Below are 20,450 nucleotides of genomic sequence, written 5' to 3'. Positions count from 1 at the left end.
AGGGGCTTGCGTAATTCAATGAAGCTATGAGCTATGCCGTGCAGGGCCACCCAAGACGGACAGGTCATAGCAGAGAGTTCTGACAAAACGTGATCCACTGGAGAAGGAAATGGCAAACCACTCCAGTATCTTTGCCATGAAAACCCTATGGACAGTACCAAAAGGCAAAACGATATGACGCTGGAAGATGAGCCCCTCAGGTCGGAAGGTGTCCAATATGCTACTGGGGAAGAGCAGAGGGCTAGTACTAGTAGTGCCAGAAAGAATGAAGCGACTGGGCCAAAGCCGAAAGGACGCTCAGCTGTGGATATGTCTGGTGGTGAAAGGAAAGTCCGATGCTGTAAAGATTTTTTCTCCATAGGAACCTGGAATGTAAGATCCATGAATCAAGGAAAACTGGACGTGGTCAAACAAGAGATGACAAGACTGAACATCGACATCTTAGGTATCAGCGAACTAAAATGGACAGGAATGGGTGAATTTAATTCAGATGACCATCAGGTATACTACTGTGGGCAAGAATCCTTCAGAAGAAATGGAGTAGCCTTCATAGTCAATAAAAGAGTAGGAAAAGCAATACTGGGATACAATCCTCAAAATGACAGAATGATCTCAGTTCGAATCCAAGGCAAACCATTCAATATCACAGTAGTCCAGGTCTATGCCCCAACCACCAGTGCTGAAGAGGATGAAATTGACCAGTTCTATGAAGCACTACAGCACCTTATAGAACTAACACCAAAAAATGATGTTCTTATCATCATGGGGGATTGGAATGCTAAAGTAGGAAGCCAAAAGATAACCGGAATAACAGGCAAGTTTGGCCTTGGAGTGCAAAATGAAGCAGGGCACAGGCTGATAGAATTCTGTCAAGAGAATATGATGGTCATAGCAAACACTCTTTTCCAACAACCCAAGAGACGGCTCTACACATGGACATCACCAGATGGTCAACACAGAAATCAGATTGACTATATGCTCTGCAGCCAAAGATGGAGAAGCTCTATACAGTCAGTAAAAACAAGACCAGGAGCTGACTGTGGCTCAGACCATGAGCTTCTCCTTGCAAAGTTTAGGCTTAAACTGAAGAAAGTAGGGAAAAGCACTAGGCCACTCAGGTATGAATTAAATCATATCCCTGTTGAATATACAGTAGAGGTGACAAATAGATTTAAGGAATTAGATCTGATAGACAGAGTGCCTGAAGAACTATGGACAGAGGTTCGCGACATTGTACAACAGGTAGCAACCAAAACCATCCCAAAGAAAAAGAAATGCAAGAAAGCAAAATGGCTGTCTGAGGAAGCTTTGCAAATAGCTGAGGAAAGGAGGGAAGCGAAAGGCAAGGGAGAAAAAGAAAGATACACCCAATTGAATGCAGAATTCCAGAGAATAGCTAGAAGAGATAAGAATGCCTTCTTAAATGAACAGTGCAAAGAAATAGAAGAAAATAATAGAATAGGGAGGACCAGAGATCTTTTCAAGAAAATTGGAGAAATGAAGGGAACGTTTAATGCAAAAATGGGCATGATAAAGGACCAAAATGGCAGGGACCTAACAGAGGCAGAAGAGATTAAGAAGAGGTGGCAAAATTACACAGAAGAACTATACAAGAATGAGCTTAACGTCCCTGATAATCACAATGAAGTGGTCACTGACCTCGAGCCAGACATCCTAGAATGTGAAGTGAAGTGGGCCTTAGAAAAGCTGAGCAACAACAAAGCTAGTGGAAGTGACAGTATTCCAGCTGAGCTATTCAAAATCTTAAAAGACAATGCAGTAAAAGTGCTACACTCAATTTGCCAGCAAATTTGGAAAACTCAACAATGGCCACAGGATTGGAAAAGATCAGTTTACATTCCAATTCCAAAGAAAGGCAGTGCCAAAGAATGTTCAAACTATCGCACCATTGCACTCATTTCTCATGCTAGTAAAGTCATGCTTAAAATCCTACAAGCTAGACTTCAGCAGTATGTGGATCGAGAACTACCAGAAGTGCAGGCAGGATTTCGAAGAGGCAGAGGAACTAGAGATCAAATTGCCAACATACGCTGGATCATGGAGAAAGCTAGGGAGTTCCAGAAAAACATCTACTTCTGCTTCATTGACTATGCTAAAGCCTTTGATTGTGTGGATCATAACAAACTGTGGCAAGTTCTTAAAGAGATGGGAGTACCAGACCATCTTATTTGTCTCTTGAGAAACCTATATGCGGGTCAAGAAGCAACAGTGAGAACTGGACACGGAACCACTGATTGGTTCAAAATTGGGAAAGGAGTCCGGCAAGGCTGTATACTGTCGCCCTGCCTATTTAACTTATATGCAGAGCACATCATGAGAAAGGCAGGGCTAGATGAATCAAAAGTTGGAATTAAGATTGCCGGAAGAAATATCAACAACCTAAGATACGCAGATGATACCACTCTAATGGCAGAAAGTGAAGAAGAACTAAAGAGCCTCTTGTTGCAGGTGAAGAAGGAGAGTGCAAAACTTGGGTTGAAACTTAACATTAAGAAAACCAAGATCATGGCATCTGGCCCTCTCAATTCCTGGCAAATAGATGGGGAAGAAATGGAGGTAGTGACAGATTTTATTTTCCTGGGCTCCAAGATCACTGTAGATGGGGACTGTAGCCAAGAAATTAAAAGACGCTTGCTCCTGGGGAGGAAAGCCATGGCAAATCTAGACAGCACACTAAAAAGCAGAGACATCACCCTGTCAACAAAAGTGCGTATAGTCAAGGCTATGGTCTTCCCAGTTGCAACGTATGGCAGTGAAAGGTGGACCATAAGAAAGGCTGAGCGCCAAAGAATTGAGGCCTTTGAACTGTGGTGCTGGAGAAGACTCCTGCGAGTCCCTTGGACCGCAAGGCGATCAAACCGGTCAGTCCTAGAGGAGATCAATCCTGACTGCTCTTTAGAAGGCCAGATCCTGAAGCTAAAACTCAAGTACTTTGGCCACCTAATGAGAAGGAAGGACTCACTGGAGAAGAGCCTAATGCTGGGAAAGATCGAGGGCAATAGAAGAAGGGGACGACAGAGAATGAGGTGGCTGGATGGAGTCACTGAAGCAGTAGGCGTGAGCTTAAATGGACTCCAGAAGATGGTAGAGGACAGGAAGGCCTGGAGGAATGTTGTCCATAGGGTCGCGATGGGTCGGACACGACTTCGCAGCTAACAACAACAACAAAATATATATATATATATATATATATATATATATATATATATATATATATATATATATATATATATATATATATATATATATATATATGTATATATATATACACGTATATATATGTGTGTATATATATATGTGTGTGTATATATATATATATATATATATATATGTGTGTGTGTGTGTGTGTATATATATATATATATGTGTGTGTATATATATATATATATATATATATATATGTGTGTGTGCGTGTGTATATATATATATATATATATATATATATATATATATATATATATATATATGTATATATATTTGTGTGTGTATATACACATACATGTGTGTGTGTATGTATGTATGTATGTATATGTATATACATGTTTGCCTAAAAACAAACAAACCACCATATAGGCTATTGGAGTGAAAAATAGAAAACCACAGGCTAAAGGGTTAGTGCTGCCAAGAAAACTTTGGTTTCCTGGATCATGGACTACATTTCCTTCGCGAGGGATGGGCTGCACCTCACGAAAATGGGGGGGAAATGTACTCGGGAGAAAAAGCCTGGCCCAACTCATCAGGTAGGCTTTGAACTAAAATTGAGAGGACAGGGTGACCAATCTTCAGAATCTCTGGAACCCAAAACCAGTCATAAATCTCAAGAAAACAAATCAAACCATGAGGTGGGCAGAGATGAGAAAAAAAAGGAAAACTCAAAACCACGTTCAGGAGGTGCAGGAAACATACCCACGGACAGGCATACAAGTCTTAAGTGCTTATATACAAATGCTCAAAGCTTGGGAACAGGGCAAACAGTACACGAGGGCAGGTGTGACTCAGCCTTCCATCCTTCCCAGGTAGGTAAAATGAGGACCCAGATTGTTGGGGGCAATAAGCTGACTTTGTAATAATGCCGCTTGGGGGGGGTGAAAGCCCTAATAAGCAGGCATATACATAGAATGAAGGCTACTGCTAAGCACATTGGTTTGTGCTTCTTAGATTGTAAGCCGCCCTGAGTCTTCGGAGAAGGGCGGGATATAAATGGGATTAAAAAAAACAAAAAAAAACAGAAGCCTGGTGGAACAAAACCCATGAATGGAATGGACTGAATGGATACAAATTGTTCAAAAGAAACAGGTCTACAAAAGGAGGAGGGGGAGTTGCACTATATGTAAGAGAACATTACGTATCTACCGAAATGCACATGATCAAAGATAAAATCTCTCCAGAATGCATATAAAAGAGAGAGAAAAAGTGACCTCACCATAGGTGTATATTACAGGCCACCCAACCAATCAGAAGAAATAGATGAACTCTTTGCCAACCAGTTAACACATGTATGTGTTCTGTACCAGCCTGCTACCGGCCCTGCAGAAAAGGCAGGGACAACCCCTTTACAAACGGCAAGAGGCTGGAATTACGCCTGCCAAATTTATAGCTACAAAAACAAACAAGACACGAACCAAGAAACCGGAGCTTTAAGAAACACGAACTATCCAAGCGGTTGCCTTCAGCAAACCGGCCCTCCCCACACATTCCCTTTATATAGAGTTCAGGGCGTGGCTTCTCTCTGCCTCCTTCCGACCTTCCTCTGTTTACTCCTAATTGACTGCCTCCTGCGTCGGGCGTCCTTGAACAGGGCCAGCTGGGGGTCATCTTCATCCACGCTGTCAGGCTCACACAGCTGGGTCTCCGTGGTGACCAAGTGGGAGGGGCCTGGCTGAGGGCTCTCATCAGCAAGATCTTCAACCCCCTCAGCAAGGTCTTCAACACCCCCCTCCTCCTCCTCTGAGTCGTCCGACCCAACTGCCGAACCCACAGGCTGACCCTGAATCACAACAGTATGTAGGAAGCATACCACAGTAGTGATGGGAGATTTCAACTATCCTAATATCAACTGGGAGACAAACTCTGCAGATTCCTAACCAACCTAGCCGACAACTTTGTCACCCAAAAGGTGAAGGAAGGGACCAGACGTAAAGCCATACTGGACCTAATCCTTACTAATAGAGAAGAAGTGATAGAGGGAGTTGAAGTTGCCGGAACCTGGGGCGAAAGCGACCACATCATACTGGAATTTAATATAATGCAAACACTAGCGACAGAAAACAATCCAACCAGGGTCTTAAACTTCAAAAGAGCTGACTCAGAGAGAACCTAGGAAAGATCCGGTGGATGAAAATCCTAAAGGGGAAAACAACCCAAGAAGCGTGGGAAACTCTGAAAAATGCAATCATAAAAGCCCAGTCGAGCACAATACCACTGAAAAAGAAAAAACAAGAAATTCAAGAAGAAACCAGCACAGCTGCACAAAGATCTCGCTGACAAACTGAAAGACAAAAAAGCACAAATGCAAAAAATGGAAAGAGGGTCACATAACTAAGGGCCGATTATCAGCAGACAGCCAGAACATGCAAAGATGAAGTCAAGAAAGCAAAGGCTCAGAACGAACAAAGACTTGCAACAGAAATCAAGAATAATAATAATAATAATAAAAGCTTCTTCCAATAAACAAGAAAAAGGGCAAGGAAACTGTAGGTCCACTAATGGGAAAAGATGACAAGGAAATAACAGGCAACAGGGAGCTTAATTCATACTTTGCATCAGTCTTCACACAAAGAGAAACCACAGCCCAACATACAAAAAAACCCCACTGCAAAAGAGAAATTAGAAACAAAAATTAAAATAAGCAAGAAAATGGTAAGAGAATACCTATCCGACCTTGACGAATATAAATCACCGGGACCTGACAGATTACATCCCAGTGTTCTGAAGGAGCTGACAGATACTACTGCTAAGTTTGTAAGCCGCCCTGAGTCTGAGTCTTCGGAGAAGGGCGGGATATAAATAGAATGAAAATAAAAAAATAAAATAAATATTATCTCAGAGCTATTGCACCACATCTTTCAAAAATCCTGCAGCACCGGGGAAGTAACTTGAGGATTGGAAAAGGGCTGATGTGGTTCCCATCTTCAAGAAAGGGGGGAAAAACCGACCCAGGAAACTACAGACCAATCAGTCTAACATCAATACCTGGGAAGATCCTGGAAATGATAATCAAAAAACAGATCTGCAAACAACCAGAAGCAAACAAAGTTATAACTAGTAGCCAGCACGGGTTTCTCAAAAACAGATCATGCCAAATCAATCTCATCTCATTCTTTGATAAAGTGACTAAACTAATAGATCAGCGAAACGCAGCGGACGTAGTATACTTAAGACTTCAGTAAGGCATTTGACAAAGTAGACCGCAACCTACTCCTTGGTAAGCTAGGAAAAGGTGGAGTAGACAACATCACCAACAGATGGTTCTGTAGCTGGCTGGCAAACTGTACTCAGCGAGTAGTCCTCAACGGCACTACATCCACATGGAGAGGAGTAAGCAGTGGGGTACTACAAGGTTCCGTCTTAGGCCCAGGACTCTTCAATATCTTCATCAATGATTTAGACGAGGGAATTGAAAGGGAACTCATCAAATTTGCAGACGACACCAAACTGGCAGGAGTAGCCAAAACCCCAGAAGACAAACTCAGGATCCAAAAAGATCTCGACAAACTTGAACAAGGGGCCCTATCCAACAAAATGAGTTTCAGTGTGGAGAAAAGCAAAGTCTTACATCTAGGCAGGAAAACCCGAAGGTACAAGTACAGATTGGGCGAGACCTGGCTTTAAAACAGCAACTGCGAGAGGGGACCTCGGAGTCCTAGTGGACGATCGCTTGACCGTGAGCCGGCCATGTGCAGCAGCAGCCAAAAAAGCTAACACAATCCTGGGTTGCATAAACAGAGGCGTAGAAGCAAGATCACGTGTGGTATTAGTACCGCTTTATCAAACCCTGGTGAGGCCACACCTGGAGTACTGCAGCCAATTTTGGTCACCATATCACAAAAAAGATGTTGAGACGTTGGAAAAAAAATCCAGAGAAGAGCAACTAAGATGATTCAAGGCCTGGAAACTAAAACATACGAAGAACGGCTGAAGGACTTGGGTATGGCATGTCTAAAGAAAAGAAGAAACGGGGTCAACATGATAGCAGTGTTCCACTATTTGAAGGCTGCCACAAAAGAGGACGGGGTCACGCTATTCTCCAAAGCACCAGAGGGAAGGACAAGAAACAATGGATGGAAACTGATCAAGGAGAGAAGCAACCTGGAATTAAGGAGAAACTTCCTAACAGTGAGGACAATTAACAAGTGGAACAGCTTGCCACCAGAAATCGTGGGCGCTCCATCACTGGAGATTTTTTAAGAAGAGGCTAGCTAGACAGTCACTTGTCTGAGATGATATAGGTTCTCCTGCTTAAGCGGGGGGCTGGACTAGAAGACCTCCAAGGTCCCTTCCAGCTTCTGTTCTGTTCCATTCCATTCCATATTTTCTATTCTATTCTATTCTATTCTATTCTATTCTATTCTATTCTATTCTATTCTATTCTATTCTATTCTATTCTATTCTATTCTATTCTATTCTATTCTATTCTATTCTATTCCATTCCATTCTATTCTATTCTATTCTAAAATGATGGCACTAAAATGTGGGATAAGGGGAGACTAATGGACTGTCCATGGCCAGATACCGGAATTTTAATATCTGCTCTCTCGTTCTACTTTGCAATGCAGGCACACAGAACCTTTCTCTTTGCCAGTCATCCACAGATAATGTCCATTAATTTCCAAAATGCAGACTCCTGACCTTTAGACAGCTCTCATTCCTATGCACATAATTTTTTTTCTCTTCCATACTAACAGATTTCCTATGAGGTCATCAAAGAGCCTGGAAGGGAAAAACCCAAAATAAGGTAGCCAGAAGACTAGAAATGGATGCCAATTGGAGGTTTTTTCCAAAAAGAGGAAAAAAGAAAGCATGCAAAAGGTTATAAAAAGATAGCACTAGAAAGCATGAATTCAAGATATGTATTTGCTACCCATTTCTAAAATGCCCTTAACTTCCAAAAATGAGATGAAACCATAGGTTTCTATATAGTCTCTAGATTTTATAAATTTAAATTTTGAATTAATCTTGCATTAATATTTTATACAGTTTATTCTGTCCTGGGTTTTTTTCCCCAATTTATGTTCACTTGTAATATGTGTAAGGTTGTTGTTTTTTAACCACACAAGATCTGATGTATTTTTTTATATTGTAATAAAAAAGTAGATTTGAGTTCAATTTTGTAAGGAAAGGAGCTTTAAGACAAAACAAAGGCTATAGGATAGGATGTGTATGTGTGTGTGTTTGTGTATGTGTATAACTTTTTTATACTTATGTTCTATTCTTCCAGAGAGATGTCATAAAACCTGTGAGCAGCTTAAGATAAATCGGCTTAATCTCATGTTACTTCATAGCACCCCCAAAGGCAAATAGCATTTTTTTTAAAAAAATACAAGCTATCTCCTGCTAGAAAAACATAGATATTTTTTTTGATGCAGAGAACTGCAAAGCATCCATTCCCCCTCAGACATTTTCCCTTAGCCTATCCTGATAAGATGAACAAGGCTACATTGCGCCGAGTATTTCTTAAATAACAACCTTTCAGGATGTGGTGTTGCAATCACATAAAGCCGGGTTTGGGTTGCTCTGGAGAAAGAGGAAAGCATTTCCAAACACATTACAATCTCTCAAGGGAAGGTAGCCTTTGCATACAATTTGATGGTCAAAAAAAAACAAGGGAGCCAGGCACCTTGCTTTTTCACCGACATAATTCCCCCACACCCGGGTGCCAAGGGCAGCGACAGCAAAGGAGAACGCGCATTTTGGCACAAACAAGCCATTTGTAAAAAGACGAACAACAACAACCTGCTGTGGTCCTGGCTTGGTGGTCATCCCTCCCAACATCCTTCCCAGCCCAGACTCTGCCAGGTGGACAAACCTACTCCTTGGTCTCCAGGCTGGGTTGGCATTGCAGATGCCCACCTGCGCCCCCCCCCAAACCCCACTCAACTCTCCCCTCCCAAAAAGGCCACCTAGATAAGATAACCTTGTCATTTATTTATTTTTACCGTGGGCACACTGGCACCCCTTAAAAACGAAATTCCGTCGCCTGCTCTCAAAAGCGTAGACACAGGTCAACACCCATCTAGACACGCTACATGCACACATACGTACGTCTGCACCGAAACGCTTACCTACAAATAAACAAACATCCATATTAATCACTGTGCATTGATGCCACCTGCTCCCCCCAAACATCCTTCCCAGGCTGGATCCTGCCAGGTGGGCAAAGCCTGGGCGGGCATCGCCAATGCCCACCTGCCTGCTCTTGCCAGGAGCCCCCACCCCTACCCCCCACCCCCACCCCAAAGATCGCCTCTCTTTCCTTACTGATGTATTCCTGTCTTAATTCTTATTTTTGGCCAGCTGGGGAAGGTCTTCTGCACCACCACCACCCCCCACTGGGAAGGGGGTGGGGGGGTTTCGCCCCCCTCCCCGTGCCCACACCCACCTTGTCCCAGCTCAGCCACTGCCCCACCGCCCGGTCGAGCTGGGCGTCCCCGGTGCTGCAGCCGATCAGCAGGTTGGAGTTGACATCCCCCACCAGCACGTCCCGGGGGTCGCCCATGGCTGGACGGCCGGCTTGGGGGGCGAGGGGGAGGGTCTCCAGCGGGCAAAACAAAACACACACACACAAAAAAATGTGGGGTGGGAGGCTGGGTGGGTTTTCTCGCTCGGGTCGACCCAGCTGCGGCGGCGCTCCCGCTCACACGTGCAACTGCGGGCAGCGACCTGCGGGCGGGGGCGGAGGGAGGGGGCGGGGAGAAAGGAGGGAGGAGTCACGTGACCGCCCGCTCCTGCCCGGCGCCCCTCCCCCGGCGGGAAAAGGCGAAGCGCGGGGGGGAGGGGCTTCCCTCAAAAAAAAAAAAAAATAAAAAGGCGGGGAGGGGCCTGTCAATCTCTCCTCTGCCCACCCCCACCCCCCCCCCACCCCCCAAGACTGTTTTTCTGATCTTTTTTTTTTCCCCTCACAGGGATTGCTGCTGAGGGAAGGGGGAAAGGGCGGCATATAAATGTAATAAAATAAATAAATATAAATAAATAAATAAATAAATAAATAAATAAATAAATAAATAAATAAATAAATAAATAAATAAATAAGAGCCCAAATTGGGGGAAGGCGAGGCCTATAGAAGCGTTCCCGAAAATATATTTAGAGACAGCCAAGACCCCCCCCTCCTCCTCATCGTAAAGAAAGGGACCCTCCGCCCCCCACCAACCACCCCCGCCCTCGCCCGTTCGCCCGGCAACCGCCTCTTGAGGCGAAAGCGGCGCATGCGCGGTGCCGACAGCCGCCCCCCCCCCCAGGGCGGCTTAGTTGGGACCGGTGGGCGGAGAAACCCGAAGGCGCCGCCGGATAAAGGCGCGAGGTCTTCGCCCACCCGCCCCTTCGCCCGCTTCGGCGCGCGGAGGCTGCTGGGAAGTGTAGTCGGGATGCCTTTTCCCCGACACAGCTTTCTTTCTTTCTTCCCTTTATTTTCTTTCTTTCTATTACATTTTTATGCCTCCTATCTTCACTAGAAGGTAACTGGATGGATTCCAAGTTCTTTCTTTCTTTCTTTCTTTCTTTCTTTCTTTCTTTCTTTCTTTCTTTCTTTCTTTCTTTCTTTCCTCCCTTTATTTTCTTTCTTTCCTCCCTTTATTTTCTTTATTTCCTCCCTTTATTTTCTTTCTTTCTATTAAATTTTTATGCCTCCTATCTCCTCTAGAAGGTAACTGGATGGATTCCTTTCTTTCTTTCTTTCTTTCTTTCTTTCTTTCTTTCTTTCTTTCTTTCTTTCTTTCTTTCTTACTTACTTACTTTCTTACTTTCCTCCCTTTATTTTCTTTCTTTCCATTAAATTTTTATGCCTCCTATCTCCTCTAGAAGGTAACTGGATGGATTCCAAGTTCTTTCTTTCTATCTTTCTTTCTTTCTTTCTTTTTCTTTTTCTTTCTTTTCTTATGTCGTTACTATTTATTAAACTTTAATGCCGCCCATCATCCACTACAAGGTGGAGGTCATTTCTGACTCCTATCACTGCACGCATCAGACGTCAATAGACACCTAGATATCAACCTTTACACACCATTCAAAAGAGACAATAAAAAAAAGCCAAGAAGGAAACAAAAACAAAAGACCAGACCACTTCCTCTCCAGCAGCCAACACCTAGATAAGCAGGGATTAAACCCATACAAACAATCAAGCAGAAAACAATACCCTAATCAAGGAACAACTAAGGAGATATTTATCAAGCAGGAAAGAAAAGCATAATAAAGGAACTACTATGAGGAAAACACTAGCAGTACTCACAGGGCAAACTACTGTATAATAAATAGTGCAAACCCCACTCCTTGCTTGCACTGATGATGTAACCTAGTTGGGTCATGAAACATCTGCAAGAAAACCGCCAAGCTCAGAGAGCACTAAGGACCCCCACAATCAATCCATTCTTCCTTCCTTCCTTCCTTCCTTCCTTCCTTCCTTCCTTCCTTCCTTCACTGATGATGTTCCCTAGTTGGGTCATGAAACGTCTGCAAGAAAAGCACCAAGCTCAGAGAGCACCCAGGACCCCACAGTCCTTCCTTCCTTCCTTCCTTCCTTCCTTCCTTCCTTCCTTCCTTCCTTCCTTCCTTCCTTCCTTCCTTCCTTCCTCCTCCTCCTCCTCCTCCTTTCTTATTATTATTATTATTATAAAAAAGGACCCATTGTTTAATATCCCATGTGCCTCTGATACATCCTTGGTGTCAACGCTGCTAACATCAGATGTTCTTGCTTTGACAACAGATGGAGATGCAGCCATTTTCCTTCTTCTGTTTTATTTATTTATTGATTTATTTATTTATTTATGGGACTTATATCCCGCCCTATCTCCCGAGGGACTCAGGGCGGCTAACAACAATAAAACTTAAAGGTCTCTGTACAGTAAATTAAAAATAAAATTTGAAATAAATTAAAATAAATTAAAGAATAGAGTTAGAATTGTAAATATAATTAAAATCCCTGTCAGTCTAGGTCAGCCAGGTGGAAAAGGAGTGTTTTGAGGCTGCGGCGAAAGGACTGGAGATCTTGGGCCATCCGAAGCTCAGGGGAGAGCTGGTTCCACAGGGCTGGCGCTCCCACAGAGAAGGCTCTTCCCCTGGGGGTCGCAAGCCGACATTGTCTAGCCGACGGTACCCTGAGGCCTTCTCTGTGTGAGTGTACTGGGCTATGGGAATTCGTTCCCGGCAGCAGATGGTCCTGCAAGTATCCCGGGTCTAAGCCATGTAGGGCTTTAAAGGTAAGAACCAGCACCTTAAATCTCACCCGGAGGGCAACCGGTAGCCAATGCAGCTCACGCAGGAGGGGTGTAATATGGGAGTATCGGGGTGCTCCCATCACTACCCGTGCAGCTGCACTCTGCACCAGTTGAAGCCTCCGGGTGGTCTTCAAGGGCAGCCCCATGTAGAGAGCGTTACAGTAGTCTATACGGGAGGTAACGAGTGCGTGGGTGACTGTACGTAGGGCATCTCAGTCTAGAAAGGGGTGCAACTGGTGTACCAGGCGAATCTGGGCAAATGCCCCCCTAGTTTTACTCTTAGAGTTAGAGTTAGATGGTGCTGGAGGGGAGGAATGTGCATGAGGAGTTTAGCTAGACAGAACAATGCTGAACCTAGTGTGAGAACCAAGGTCATTGAAATAAGAGATGATAAGAAAGGGCGGGTTGGAGAACTGGAGGGAAAGCCCCGCACTTCAAACTAATCAGAGAATGTGATTTATGACTATGAATTGGAGGAGGGAATTGTGCTTTGATACTACGTGCTCAGGGGAGGGGAATTCAGATTTTGGCTTCGCCTGTGTACCTGCCGATGCTATGCTACTCGAATAAAGAGTCTTTAAGGTAAACAATGCCTCGAAGTTCTTTGAAGAGTTTCACCTGTCGGAACCAGGACAGCAAGCCAGTGGCTGTCTGTATCCCTTGGAAACCCCAGTACCGATTGCTCACTTTGAGTCCATCGATCGCTAAAAAGCTTAGAAAGCTAAAAGCTTTCAAAGGCCCTCCTAACTCAGCTTTCTTTTATCTTAGAGACATTCGACTGCAAAGACATGTTTGATGTCGGCGAGGGGAGCTGTAGATCAAGGCACCTGGAGGGGCGCCAGCTTAAAGCTCGCCTCTTTTCCTCCAGACCTATCCGATGACTTGAGTGCATTCGAAGAGCAGCTGGCCAATTAAATAACTATAGCTGTATACTTATTTTCCAGGCTGGTTTTTGTCTCTTCATTGCTTATTTATCAGGGCCGTCTGTGTTTCACCTGCCTGCTCAGGTGACACACGATCAGAGTCCTTTGCTCTTGCCCTGCCTTGCCGGCAGCAGCCTCTGTGTCGCGTTTCCCAGTGTAATTTTAAACCGATGTTGTGATCGAAGGACATCCGGATCTCCTTGCAACCAGAGTGCAGAATAGAATAACAGGGTAACCGAATAAGGAAGGGACCTTGGAGGTCTTTGTGGCAATCCCTTAAATATTAAAATATTAAATATTAAGTATTAAAATCCCGCCAGCTGCGAAGAAGCCAAAGAGTAACTGCTAGTGAAGGTCATGGAGTGTGGTTCAACCATCAATATGGACGTCAGATGAGCCATCCATAACAGGCGTCTGGACCTGCTGACTTCCAGTGTGGTGTCTGTTCACAACAATGCTCACCCGCACACTGCTAGACGCTCCCAAGAACTTTTGAAACAGTTCTGTTGGAATAATAAGAGGAGGGGGAGGAGGAGGAGGAGGAGGAGGAGGAGGAGGAGGAGGAGGAGGAGGAGAAGAAGAAGAAGAAGAAGAAGAAGAAGAAGAAGAAGAAGAAGAAGAAGAAGAAGAAGAAGAAGAAGAAGAAGAAGAAGAAGAAGAAGAAGAAGAAGAAGAATTTGGAAGGGACCTTGGAGGTCATCTAGTCCAACCCCCTGCTCAGGCAGGAAACCCTATACCATTTCAGACAAATGGCTGGCCAGTCTCTTCTTTAAAACCTCCAGTAATGGAGCACCCACAACTTCTGGAGGCAGGTTGTTTCACTGGTTAATTGTTCTGTCAGAAAATTTCTCCTTAGTTCTAGGGATGTTTTTGATTCCCTCTCTCTCTCTCTCTCACACACACACACACACACACACACACACCGTAGTCCAGATTTGGCACCGGGTGGCGACTACTAAGGAATTTCAACCATTGCAAGACGTTACGACAAGTGCCTCAATTATAACGGCACTTATGTCGAAAAGTCATGTCAGGTTGAGGTTTTCTAATGTGCATAATAAAAATTCTGTATCTGCGAGTGTCTGTCATTGATAACCATACGGAGGTTTTATTATTATCATTATTATTATTATTATTATTATTATTATTATTATTATTATTATTATTATTATTATTATTATTATTTGGAAGGGAGCTTGGAGGTCATCTAGTCCAACCCCCTGCTCAGGCAGGAAACCCTATACCATTTCAGACAAATGGCTGGCCAGTCTCTTCTTAGAAACTTCCAGCGTTGGAGCATTCACAACTACTTGAGGCAAGGAGTTCCACTGGTTAATTGTTCTAACTGTCAGGAAATTCCTCCTTAGTTCTAGGTTGCTTCTCTCCTTGACTAGTTTCCATCCGTGGCTTCTTGTCCTGCCTTCAGGTGCTTTGGAGAACAGCCTGGCTCCCTCTTCTTTGGGGCAGCCCCTGAGATATTGGAACACTGCTATCCTGTCCCCCCTCGTCCTTCTCTTCATTAAACTACACATACCCAATTCCAGCAACCGTTCCCTATATGTTTTAGCCTCCAGTCCCCCAATCATCTTTGTTCTCTGCACTCTTTCCAGAGTCTCAACATCTTTTTTACATCATGGTGACCAAAATTGGATGCAGTATTCCAGGTGTGGCCTTACCAAAGCATTGTAAAGTGGTATTAGTACTTCACTTGATCTTGATTAATAATAATTAATTAATAATTAATAATTAGTAATCCCTTCATGGATTACTGCCTTGTCGTGGCGAAGGGGCTTGCGTAATTCAATGAAGCTATGAGCTATGCCGTGCAGGGCCACCCAAGACGGACAGGTCATAGCAGAGAGTTCTGACAAAACGTGATCCACTGGAGAAGGAAATGGCAACCCACTCCAGTATCTTTGCCATGAAAACCCTATGGACAGTACCAAAAGGCAAAACGATATGACGCTGGAAGATGAGCCCCTCAGGTCGGAAGGTGTCCAATATGCTACTGGGGAAGAGCAGAGGGCTAGTACTAGTAGCGCCAGAAAGAATGAAGCGACTGGGCCAAAGCCGAAAGGACGCTCAGCTGTGGATATGTCTGGTGGTGAAAGGAAAGTCCGATGCTGTAAAGATTTTTTCTCCATAGGAACCTGGAATGTAAGATCCATGAATCAAGGAAAGCTGGACGTGGTCAAACAAGAGATGACAAGACTGAACATCGACATCTTAGGTATCAGCGAACTGAAATGGACAGGAATGGGTGAATTTAATTCAGATGACCATCAGGTATACTACTGCGGGCAAGAATCCCTCAGAAGAAATGGAGTAGCCTTCATAGTCAATAAAAGAGTAAGAAAAGCAATACTGGGATACAATCCTCAAAATGACAGAATGATCTCAGTTCGAATCCAAGGCAAACCATTCAATATCACAGTAGTCCAAGTCTATGCCCCAACCACCGGTGCTGAAGAGGATGAAATTGACCGGTTCTATGAAGCCCTACAGCACCTTATAGAACTAACACCAAAAAATGATGTCCTTATCATCATGGGGGATTGGAATGCTAAAGTAGGAAGCCAAAAGATAACCGGAATAACAGGCAAGTTTGGCCTTGGAGTGCAAAATGAAGCAGGGCACAGGCTGATAGAATTCTGTCAAGAGAATACGATGGTCATAGCAAACACTCTTTTCCAACAACCCAAGAGACGGCTCTACACATGGACATCACCAGACGGTCAACACAGAAATCAGACTGACTATGTACTCTGCAGCCAAAGATGGAGAAGCTCTATACAGTCAATAAAAACAAGACCAGGAGCTGACTGTGGCTCAGACCATGAGCTTCTTGTTGCAAAGTTTAAGCTTAAACTGAAGAAAGTAGGGAAAAGCACTAGGCCAGTCAGGTATGAATTAAATCATATCCCTGTTGAATATACAGTAGAGGTGACAAATAGATTTAAGGAATTAGATCTGATAGACAGGGGGCCTGAAGAACTATGGACAGAGGTTCGCAACATTGTACAAGAGGTAGCAACCAAAACCATCCCAAAGAAAAAGAAATGCAAGAAAGCAAAATGGCTGTCTGAGGAAGCTTTGCAAATAGCTGAGGAAAGGAGGGAAGCAAAAGGCAAGGGAGAAAAAGAAAGATACGCCCAATTGAATGCAGAATTCCAGAGAATAGCTAGAAGAGATAAGAATGACTTCTTAAATGAACAGTGCAAAGAAATAGAAGAAAACAATAGAAAAGGGAGGACCAGAGATCTTTTCAAGAAAATTGGAGAGAGTTCAATGCAAAAATGGGCATGATAAAGGACCAAAATGGCAGGGACCTAACAGAGGCAGAAGAGATTAAGAAGAGATGGCAAAATTACACAGAAGAACTATACAAGAATGAGCTTAATGTCCCTGATAATCACAATGAGGTGGTCACTGACCTCGAGCCAGACATCCTAGAATGTGAAGTGAAGTGGGCCTTAGAAAAGCTGAGCAACAACAAAGCTAGTGGAGGTGACAGTATTCCAGCTGAGCTATTCAAAATCTTAAAAGACAATGCAGTAAAAGTGCTACACTCAATTTGCCAGCAAATTTGGAAAACTCAACAGTGGCCACAGGATTGGAAAAGATCAGTTTACATTCCAATTCCAAAGAAAGGCAGTGCCAAAGAATGTTCAAACTATCGCACCATTGCACTCATTTCTCATGCTAGTAAACCTATGCTTAAAATCCTACAAGCTAGACTCCAGCAGTATGTGGATCGAGAACTACCAGAAGTACAGGCAGGATTTCGAAGAGGCAGAGGAACTAGAGATCAAATTGCCAACATACGCTGGATCATGGAAAAAGCTAGAGAGTTCCAGAAAAACATCTACTTCTGCTTCATTGACTATGCTAAAGCCTTTGATTGTGTGGATCATAACAAACTGTGGCAAGTTCTTAAAGAGATGGGAGTACCAGAACATCTTATTTGTATCTTGAGAAACCTATATGCGGGCCAAGAAGCAACAGTGAGAACTGGACACGGAACCACTGATTGGTTCAAAATTGGGAAAGGAGTCCGGCAAGGCTGTATACTGTCGCCTTGCCTATTTTAACTTATATGCAGAGCACATCATGAGAAAGGCAGGGCTAGATGAATCAAAAGTTGGAATTAAGATTGCTGGAAGAAATATCAACAACCTAAGATATGCAGATGATACCACTCTAATGGCAGAAAGTGAAGAGGAACTGAAGAGTCTCTTGTTGCGAGTGAAGAAGGAGAGTGCAAAAGTTGGGTTGAAACTAAACATTAAGAAAACTAAGATCATGGCATCCGGCCCTCTTAATTCCTGGCAAATAGATGGGGAAGAAATGGAGGTAGTGACAGATTTTATTTTCCTGGGCTCCAAGATCACTGCAGATGGGGACTGTAGTCAAGAAATTAAAAGACGCTTGCTCCTAGGGAGGAAAGCCATGGCAAATCTAGACAGCACACTAAAAAGCAGAGACATCACCCTGTCAACAAAAGTGCGTATAGTCAAGGCTATGGTCTTCCCAGTTGCAATGTATGGCAGTGAAAGTTGGACCATAAGAAAGGCTGAGCGCAAAAGAATTGAGGCCTTTGAACTCTGGTGCTGGAGAAGACTCCTGCGAGTCCCTTGGACTGCAAGGCAATCAAACCGGTCAGTCCTAGAGGAGATCAACCCTGACTGCTCTTTAGAAGGCCAGATCCTGAAGCTAAAACTCAAATACTTTGGCCACCTAATGAGGAGGAAGGACTCACTGGAGAAGAGCCTAATGCTGGGAAAGATTGAGGGCAATAGAAGAAGGGGACGACAGAGAATGAGGTGGCTGGATGGAGTCACTGAAGCAGTAGGCGTGAGCTTAACTGGACTCCAGAAGATGGTAGAGGACAGGAAGGCCTGGAGGAACATTGTCCATAGGGTCGCGATGGGTCGGACACGACTTTGCAACTAACAACAACAATGATCTTGATTCTATCCCTCTGTTAATGCAGCCTAGCACTGTGTTGGCTTTTTGGGCAGCTGCAGCACACGGCTGGCTCATATTGAAGTGATTGTCTACTAGGACTCCGAGATCTCTCTCACAGTTACTACTATTGAGCAAGGTAACACCTATACTTTATTTCTGAATTATCCTCATATCTCTTTATTATCCATGCTATGCAAAGACAGTATAATTCCATGTGTTCAACGTTTAAACGGTCATTTAAAAATTGAGGTGAATTCGTCTTTTGAACACTTTATAACACACTTCTTATGTATTTTTTTCTTCCTTTATTTATTTATTTATTTATTTATTTATTTAATGTACATGTTCTGATGAGGCTGGTTTTTACTTACTTACTTACTTACTTACTTTTTTACTTAAACGATTTCTTTTTTTTTATTGAAAAGTTTTACAGTACATTTTATTTTTAACAAAACAAAACAAACCCCTCCCAGCCCCCTCCTCTCTTCCCAACCCTCCCCAACACCTCCCTCCCTCCCCCTCCCCCCTCCCCGACTTCCCAGAGCTAAATACAAGGTATAAAAGTACAAACAATCATAGTCTACCATATGCAAACAACAATAAACTATTAAATCTATTGCACTTTAACTCTTATAAAATAACTACAAGCCATATAAATATCACATCAGTACTTATTCAAATGCTAAGTGAAACTTTTTAGTCCCATATTTATTCTGGATGTAATCAATCCATCTTCGCCACTCCACAATATATCTCTGTTGCGAATGGTCTTTCAAATACGCTGAAATCTTTGCCATTTCCGCCAGGTTGGAACCTTTTAAAGTCCATTCTTCTATAGTCGGCATTTCCTCCTTCTTCCAATATTGCCCTACTAAAAGTCTTGCTGCCGTAATTAAATTCAACATCAACCTAGTGTCCACAACAGTAGTGTCAGTAGTAATACTTAAACGATTTCTATAGCCAGCCGTATATATTACAGTTAAAATATATTTTAAAAAGAATAAAATGATTAAATGCTGTCTTTTTTTTCTTTCTCTTTTTTTTTCCATCGTCATAGGTAAGCCATAAAAGGAATAAGGGTAGAATAACTGGTCAAATTGCCCCAGAAAAATCCTCTCCTTTTTCATATTTTGGCTGCATGGAAACTCATAAAGCATTTTTTTTTAATTAAGAAAAAAATAAATAAATGAGGAATGCGAGGTCTGAAGTCAGCCAGCCCTCCTCCTGGCTTAACACGGGGAGTTATCGTTATCAATAAATCAGAACTGAGTTTCAGCTCTACTTGGCAATCTTTGAAGGCCATGCTGGTTTCCATCTTGGAGGCCTCTGCCTTGAGCCCCATACCTCTTGGCCCTTCCTTTATTACCTGTGTATTTATTACCTAGCAATTCTGCCCTGTGGTTTCCAGGGTGACCCACATCTGCCTTCAAAATGTGGTGGGACCAAAAGCTTCTGAGCCAAGTGGCTGGACTCATCTGAAGAAGAGCAGATCTTCGGCTAGCAGAAAAGTAAGTGATGGTTCCGTTCTTTGTTTAATAAAAAGAAGGATGAGGAGTGGCAGGATAGCAGCATTCCAGTATCTCAGGGGCTGCCCCAAAGAAGAGGGAGTCAAGCTAGTCTCCAAAGCGCCCGAAGGCAGGAGGAGAAGCCACGGATGGAAACTCATCAAGGAGAGAAGCAACCTGGAACTAAGGAGGAATTTCCTGACAGTGAGAACAATTAACCAGTGGAACTCCTTGCCTCCAGAAGCTGTGAATGCTCCAACACTGGAAATTTTTAAGAAGAGACTGGAGAGCCATTTGTCTGAAATTGTATGGGGTCTCCTGCCTGAGCAGGGGGTTGGACTAGATGACCTCCAAGGTCCCTTCCAGCCCTATGATTCTATGGTTCTATGAGATATATAGGTGGATAGATAGATAGATTAGATAGATTAGATTAGATGGATAGATAGATAGATAGATAGATAGATAGATAGATAGATAGATAGATAGACAGACAGACAGACAATATATATACATAGAGTTAAATGATAGATAATATATACAGAGTTTAGATAGATAGATTAGAGATGGGTGGGTGGGTGGATGGATGGATGGACAGATGATGGGTGAG

The 20,450-nt window shown here is 43.3% G+C and overlaps 1 protein-coding gene across 1 annotated transcript in view; it reads right to left on the bottom strand.

The window, feature by feature from the left end:
- The window catches only part of PGM2L1 (phosphoglucomutase 2 like 1), a 212,749-nt gene that overhangs the window by 42,783 nt on the left and 149,516 nt on the right, over positions 1-20,450 (bottom strand). Inside the window, exon 2 of the mRNA XM_081327826.1 lies at positions 9,620-11,762. Coding sequence (XP_081183952.1) covers positions 9,620-9,736 — 117 coding nt within the window. The 5' untranslated portion in view covers positions 9,737-11,762. The remainder of the gene's footprint in view (positions 1-9,619; positions 11,763-20,450) is intronic.

This window comes from Vipera berus (genome assembly GCF_964194415.1).
Source record: "Vipera berus genome assembly, chromosome: 4".
NCBI classification, from domain to species: Eukaryota; Metazoa; Chordata; class Lepidosauria; order Squamata; family Viperidae; genus Vipera; species Vipera berus.
The sequence above is the reverse complement of the archived record's forward strand: the minus strand, read 5'-3'. Positions and strand labels throughout refer to the sequence as shown.